Source organism: Sarcophilus harrisii, chromosome 1, assembly GCF_902635505.1.
Source record: "Sarcophilus harrisii chromosome 1, mSarHar1.11, whole genome shotgun sequence".
NCBI classification, from domain to species: Eukaryota; Metazoa; Chordata; class Mammalia; order Dasyuromorphia; family Dasyuridae; genus Sarcophilus; species Sarcophilus harrisii.
Window position 1 is genome coordinate 344,439,575 of NC_045426.1, and position 6,936 is coordinate 344,446,510.

The 6,936-nt window shown below is 39.7% G+C and overlaps 1 protein-coding gene across 1 annotated transcript; it reads left to right on the plus strand.

The window, feature by feature from the left end:
- Nucleotides 1–4,133: 4,133 nt before the first annotated feature.
- PERCC1 (proline and glutamate rich with coiled coil 1) lies at nucleotides 4,134–6,738 on the plus strand. Its single transcript, XM_031945772.1, has one exon. The coding sequence runs from the start codon at nucleotides 4,366–4,368 to the stop codon at nucleotides 5,203–5,205; it is 840 nt and encodes a 279-aa protein (XP_031801632.1). The 5' UTR covers nucleotides 4,134–4,365; the 3' UTR covers nucleotides 5,206–6,738.
- The last annotated feature ends 198 nt before the right edge of the window (nucleotides 6,739–6,936 follow it).

Below are 6,936 nucleotides of genomic sequence, written 5' to 3' on the forward strand. Positions count from 1 at the left end.
TTTTTAGTAACTCTCCAGAGACAGACAATGAACTGCTTCTAATATTCAAATATTTCATGGACAAAAAGGAATGATTGTTAGTCCTTTATTGTCAAATTCAAGTCTGTTAAAAACTTCTCCAGTGCCCTTTTTATCCTCAGCAGATGTCACAGAGACTCTTTTTATTGAAGGGCCATAAATGTCATTTATTTTGATGCCATAAAACCATTACGTGGTGAAGGGGATGTTCCCAAACACTCAAAAAGACAGATGACTGTAAAATCTTCTTCTGTCTCTATATCTTTCTTTCTCTTTAGCCTTGAACATTTTTATCCATTCATTCATTCAACTACCCATTCATCCATCTAGCATTTGTTAAGCACCTGATTCACATCAGGAATTCAGCTAAGGGGGCTAAAGACACAAAAGCAAAAGGCTCCTGCCCTTAAAAAATTCACATTTTGCTTATATTCAACAAAGTCATGGGATCATAGAATTATTGAGCTTAAAAAAAAAAAAAAACAGAACAAAAGACAAAATAGCTCAGAGCCAAGGACAGCACATTCTATTTCATATCATATTTTTAGTATAAGCTCTTACTAGATTCTAAATGCATAGAGGGCAGAGGCCATATTCATTTTTGTATTTCAGGTAGTATCATACATATGAAAGGCTCAATTTTTTAAAAAAAGGTTTTATTGATGCTCTTTTCTTTTTTGTTTCATATCCCTATCATTTCCTAATGATTCTCTCTCCCCAATAAAAGCCTCTCTTATAATAAGTAAATACAGTCAACCAAGACAAATCAATATATTCAGCCTGGACTACTACTTTTTTTTGTGTGTGTGATGCAATTCAGATTAAGTGACTTGTCCAGGGTCACACAGCTAGAAAGTGTTAGCCACCAAGCTACCCCCAGTCTTAACTTCTTATCCAAGCACCAGGACTATGTTTTCACTTGCCTCTTTGATATCTCTGACTGATAAATTAGACTCATCACTTTCTCTCTGTATTACTTTCTCTTCCTGATTTACTCATTTGTTAATGGTACACAGTCACAGAGGCAAAAGATCTTAACTTCTCCCAATCTTGCTTCTCAAGATCAGAAAGTTACCTATTCCCTTTGTATATTTTATCTGTAAGGTCTACTTATTAAAGGGAACTGCCCCCTTTCATTTTGTTAATGATTTCTTCCTTTTTTCCCTTCACATTTTTATTCATCATAAGCCCCATAGTTAAGAACCTTTGATGAAGTGTTTGTAATATTAATTAGTCATTCACTAAGGAAACTTTGTCTCTAATTAAAATCAAATGGGAGAATGTGAGAAACAGATATTTCTCTCATATTTAATAAGTAATTACTATATTAGGACCAAAGTTTTTGCCCTTTCTACTTCCTTATTCAGAAACCAACCAGTGTGGGAAATTCCTCTTAGAGATTAACCCAGGTCAAGATCTAATCAGACAAATAGTAAAAGAAATTCCAAATTTAAGCTAATAGGTGTATTTCTGGTCATTGTGTTTGTTCAAACAGGTCCAGGTAAATGTTGATTCTCCCTAATGTCAAGACAGGTGATATGGAAATTGATGTCTCTTTGACCAAGATTTGAGGGACCTATGTCACATACCCCAAGATAGCCCACCTCCCATTTGATTAACCAATCAGAGGTAATTAGGCATCCCTCAGGAACATGTTCTCTTTGAAGGCTTTGACTTCACCACCCTTAGGGGTCTTTGGTTGAAGAGATACTGTCAAATGATCGTTCTTTTACTAATAATCTGTTGGCCTTAGTAATAAAATGATTAAGTTACCCAGAAAGAAAAGGATCAGTTACCTCCTCAATTTTTCTCTTCTTTCTTTAATAATGAATAGGTAGATTTGATAGATGCTCTACATACATTATCTCATTTGGCTTTCATGAGAACTCTGTGAGTTAGGTCTTCCAGGTATTGTTATTCTCTTTTTGCAGTGGAGGAGATTGAGGTTCAGAGAAGTTAAATAACTTGTTAATTATTACATGACTTTTATAGAGTATCCCTCTATATATAAAGGAACTGGACTAGAATATCACATTTATTCAAATTAAAAAAAACCTGAATCCAAACACAAGTTTGAATGATAAAGTATTTCCTTGTATACAACAGAACCTAAAAAGAGGATTTTATATGAAATTATGAATCTCCATTTCACATTGTTTTTTTTTTAAATATGTAATAATTTTTTTTTATTTCAGAGTTTTCCCGCTTGTTTTTGCTTTCTTCTGAACTTCCTTATGTTATCTTCTGAATACTTTCTAAAAGTGTTCTTTTTAAAAAATTACAATTTCTGAACCCTTTTATCCACAGTCTACTTAAAAACTGAGATAGAGGGAAAAATCCTTTGTATCAAATGAGCATAGTCAAACAAAATAAAGTCACACAGTGGCCATGTCACAAAATGTATGTCTCTGCACCCCACTTTTACTACTGATCCGTAGGCAATCAGGAGGTATAAATATGCTTTACCATAGATGCTCTAGAAAGATGGCTATTATGGCATTGATTAGATTTTTAAGTTTTTCAAAGTAATTTTCTCTACAAGATTGCTATTCTTGTATAAATTAGTCTGTTTCTGTTTATTTTACTTTGCTTCTGTTCATACCACCCTGTATTCTCTGAAATAATTTCTTTCATCATTTCTTATGATGCAAGAATATTCTATTACATATATAAGCCACAATTTGTTCAGTCATTCCCCAATTGTCTAAGAGTTGTGCAAGCACAAAGTGGCAAAATAGATAGAGTGCTACAACTGGAGCCAGGAATATTTATCTTACTCAATATAACTCTGGTTTCAGATACTATCTGTGTGACCATGGGCAAGTCATTCAGACCTGTTTGCCTCAGTTTCCTCATCTGTAAAATGAAATGGAGGGGCAGGTAGGGGATACAGTGGATATATCACCAGTCCTGGAGTCAGGAGGACTTGTTTTCAATTCTGAGATCATATCTTGACATTTACTAAGTGTGGGACCCTGCGTAAGTCACTTAACCCCAGTTACCTTGGTTTCCCACTGCCTGCAGAAAAAAAAAAGCTGGAGAAGGAAATGGCAAAATACTCCAGTATCTTTGCCAAGAAAATTCCAAATAAGGTCATGAAGAATTAGACACGACTCAACAACAATTCAGAATCTTGTCTTTTCTACCTCCTTAGAATTCCTCCTTCAGGATCAGAAAGTTTGTTTTCTTGTTACTAAACTTCAAATTGTCCTTCCTCTTCATCACACTTTTCCATGTCCCCACTTGTTTCTCTGTTGAGGTTAGCATTTCCATAACAAACTATGTGTATGTGTTCAACACCCCCTCCCTTCCCCTTACCCATCTCAGATAATAATGTTTACTAGATTGTCTCCAAAGTTTCTTTTAGGCCTAAGAGTCTGAAATTACTGTGAAAGATTATTAAGTTGCTTCATGACTCTCCCCATATTGTTCTATCCTGTGTACACTGTCCAGATCAGTCATCAAAAATACTTGCTTTCATGCATCTTGTCATTCCCTGACTTGATAACCTTTAAAGGCTTTTCAGTTCCTATAGGATAAAATCCTTAGACTGGAAATCACAATCTTTCCTCAACTTATCTTATCCCATGAATCCTCTTGGTCTACCCTGAGAAATTTTATTATCATTCCCCCAATAGGTTATTTTTAATTGCAGTTTTGCACCCGTAGTCATACTTCATCCCTATATTAGAAGGCCCATTTCTTCCCCCTTTTCAAATCTGATTCATCCATTAGTGACCAGCTGAAATCCCACCTCCTCTAGGAAGATTTCCCTGAACTCTCAAGCCAACATAAAACTCTTTCCCTTCTCTGACCTTCTATTACATTAGTATTTAGGCATATGCTTTCCTGTATAGCCTTTGTATTATAGAAATGTGTTCATTTCTGTATCCCTTGCCATACTATAAGCTCTAGGAGAGCAAGGAACTTTATGATATAAAAATAAAGTTTGTTTCTCTTCCAGTGTTCCAATGTCTGCAAATGCGTGTTGAAATGAATCTAGACCATGAAAGCAGAGTTACTAAGAGAAAGGGCTGGGAGGAGGGGAGTAATGTCAATGAGGAAGGGGAAGTCCAAAATGAATCATACAATTTGTTTCTGGTTGTTGAGAGTTTATCATTTCAATTAGCCCTTGAAGAATGAGTTAGCTTAATGGACAGAGATGGAGGGGAGGGTATTCTGGGAGAAACTGTCTAAATAAAGATTCAGAGGTTGGTAACGAATTGAGGTGCTCAAATATGACTTTGTCAAACCTATTAACTAAGTCTTTATTTTTCTTCCCCTGCCTTCTCTTACCAATTAGATAACATCTGCTGCCTTGGAAGGCTCCTAGCCTCAAGAGAGGAAATGGCTGCTGGAGTGATCAGAAATTTATGTGACTTTAGGCTTCAGGCTGCCTTCCATCAACCATTCTTACCTACTTCTGGCCACCGAGATCCAGATTTCCCTGAAACCTCTGAGGAGGAGGAGGAAGATGGTGAGGAGGAAGAGGAAGGGGAAAAGCTTGGAGACAACCTGGAGCTGGCAGGCAGTAATCCAGGATGCCAGAGATCGGACCAGAACCTGATAACGGGTCCCACCAGGTCAAGCCCAAGTAGCGCTGAGATGACTTTGCAACTCCTTCGCTTCTCCGAGCTCATCAGTTGTGACATCCAGAAGTACTTTGGCCAGAAGACAAAAGATGATGACCCAGATGCCTGCAACATTTACGAGGATTGCCGCCCACCTGGTAAATCTGCAAGGGAGCTCTACTATGCAGATTTGATGCAAATCGTCCAGAGTGGGGACCAGGAGGATGAGGACACTGATGTCGTAGGTCTCCCTAAGGGCTTAGATTGCCCCGCCAGGTTCATCTCCAGCAGAGACAGGTCTCAAAAGCTGGGGCCTCTGGTTGAGCTCTTTGAATACGGTCTCTGTCAATATGCTAGGCAGAGGGTGTCTGACAGTAGGAGGCTGAGGCTTGAAAAGAAGTATGGCCACATCACCCCAATGCACAAAAGGAAGTTGCCCCAGTCCTTCTGGAAGGAGCCGGCTCCCAGCTCCTTATGTCTGCTCAACACCAGCACACCTGACTTTAGTGACCTGCTTGCCAACTGGACGTCAGATGTGGCCCAGGAGCTCCACGGTGTGGGAGGCCGGGAGCTGGACAGACAAGCCTTGGAGATGGATCAGTTAGAGGAGGTGTAAGCCAGAGTTATCAGAGCTGCTTTGCCCTCTCACCGAGATGGAACTGAAAAGAGGGGCTAGGTTTCCCTCCTGGACCAGGCACTGAAACAATCAGTTCCAGTGGCAGGATGAAGTAGGATATCCTGCCCTGAACTCTCTTCTATTATTACTATCATCTCCCATCATTTATTGAGAGTCAGTCCCAAACGCCAGTGGGTTAGGGGTCCTACTGCCAGGAAGCTATACACATACATACATATATATATATATATATATATATATATACATATATATATATTTTTTTTCAGGTCACCACAGCAGTGATCTCTCTAGCCCCTCTGTGGGGGCAGTCATATCCCCCATGTTCTCCTTCCCCACAATGAAGCAACTTCCTGGCTTTAGGATCTTTAGGAACTGTACCAGGGTTGACAAGAGTTTCTGGACATCTTAAAGGGCTAACTCAAGCTTCTTTAAGTGTTTCTCCCAACAGCATGAAGCAAGGCAGGGGTGACACTGGGTGGGGGGAGGGGATGGCACTGGACCAGGCTGGCAGGAAGCAAACCTTTTGATGAACTACAAGTGCTCTCCCAGGGAGGCAGGAAGAAAAGGGTGATGTGTTGATTAAATGAACAAACACTGTCTATTTACTCATGAGATAACAGCTGGAGAATCTCCTCCCCTGTGTTCTCTGCAGGGTTTAAAGGGCATCTTACAGAATACTGGAAATATAGGGGCTCTCGGGGGTCCCTTGAACTTTCAACTGAGCAGATTTCTCAGTTCTGTCTTGTACCCAGGCCTCGTGGATTTTTTTTCCTAGAGACTGAAGAGGCAGGACTTCTGGCACTCCCCCTTCCCCATCTGAGAGATGGGAATAGCTTTTAGAACCATTAACACTGACTCCTGGGTCACTTGCAGGGTTTTGAAGGAAAGGATTCTAAAGAATACTAAACACTACAACTCTCAGCCGCATCAGTTGTGATTTTTACTGTATTTTACTTTTCTGCATCAACCTTGCTTCTCCATGAATAGGTCAGCTCCGACTCTATTCCAAGGCAAAAAGCTGTGAAAATCTGGGGGTCTTAAGTTATAGTCATCCTGGTCCCCATGTATAGCAAATGGGGAATTAAAGGAAGAGAAGTAATGACTAGGATCCAGCTTCCCATGATCCTCTTCATTCCTACCTTCAAAGGCTAATAAAAGATAATCCTAGGTCTGGGTCCTGCTTGTTTCTTGGAACCCTAACTAATACAAAGTAATAGTTTCTCTTGTATTCTGTGCTGGGGGTTGGGAGTGAGTGAGATGGGGGAATCTCTGGAATCCAGAAACCTGTCAAGCTTTCAGGAGCCTACATTAGAGCTGTTTCTTAAAAAGATCTTGGCTTGGCTAGTCAGACAGACTGTTACCAGATCCCTGGCCTGAGTGAAGAACATGAAATCCCTTCTTAGAATCTGAGCTCTACTAAAGGGTTCTTTTTTTACCTTGAATGAGGAAGAGGAAATTGTTGTCCTGTCATCTCACTAGTCTTTAACAAAATTCTTCAGCAGCTCCGTGATACTCCCCACCCCAACCCCAAGGAAATGCTTTGTTTTCCCACCACCTCTGACCAGTCTATTCTGAGTCTCCAAGGCATGACTTTTTCTGTCTGAGGGAATCCTCTTTATAAAAAAAAAATTGATTATGCTATTGATTATTTTGTTCTTTTGAGCTACTTCAATTCTGCTTTGCTCACAGAACACAGCACCTTCTCTGATG

Bases quoted from the DNA above. Each gene is read 5' to 3' on its own strand.
- PERCC1 (XM_031945772.1), top strand. From the start codon at position 4,366: ATGGCTGCTGGAGTGATCAGAAATTTATGTGACTTTAGGCTTCAGGCT.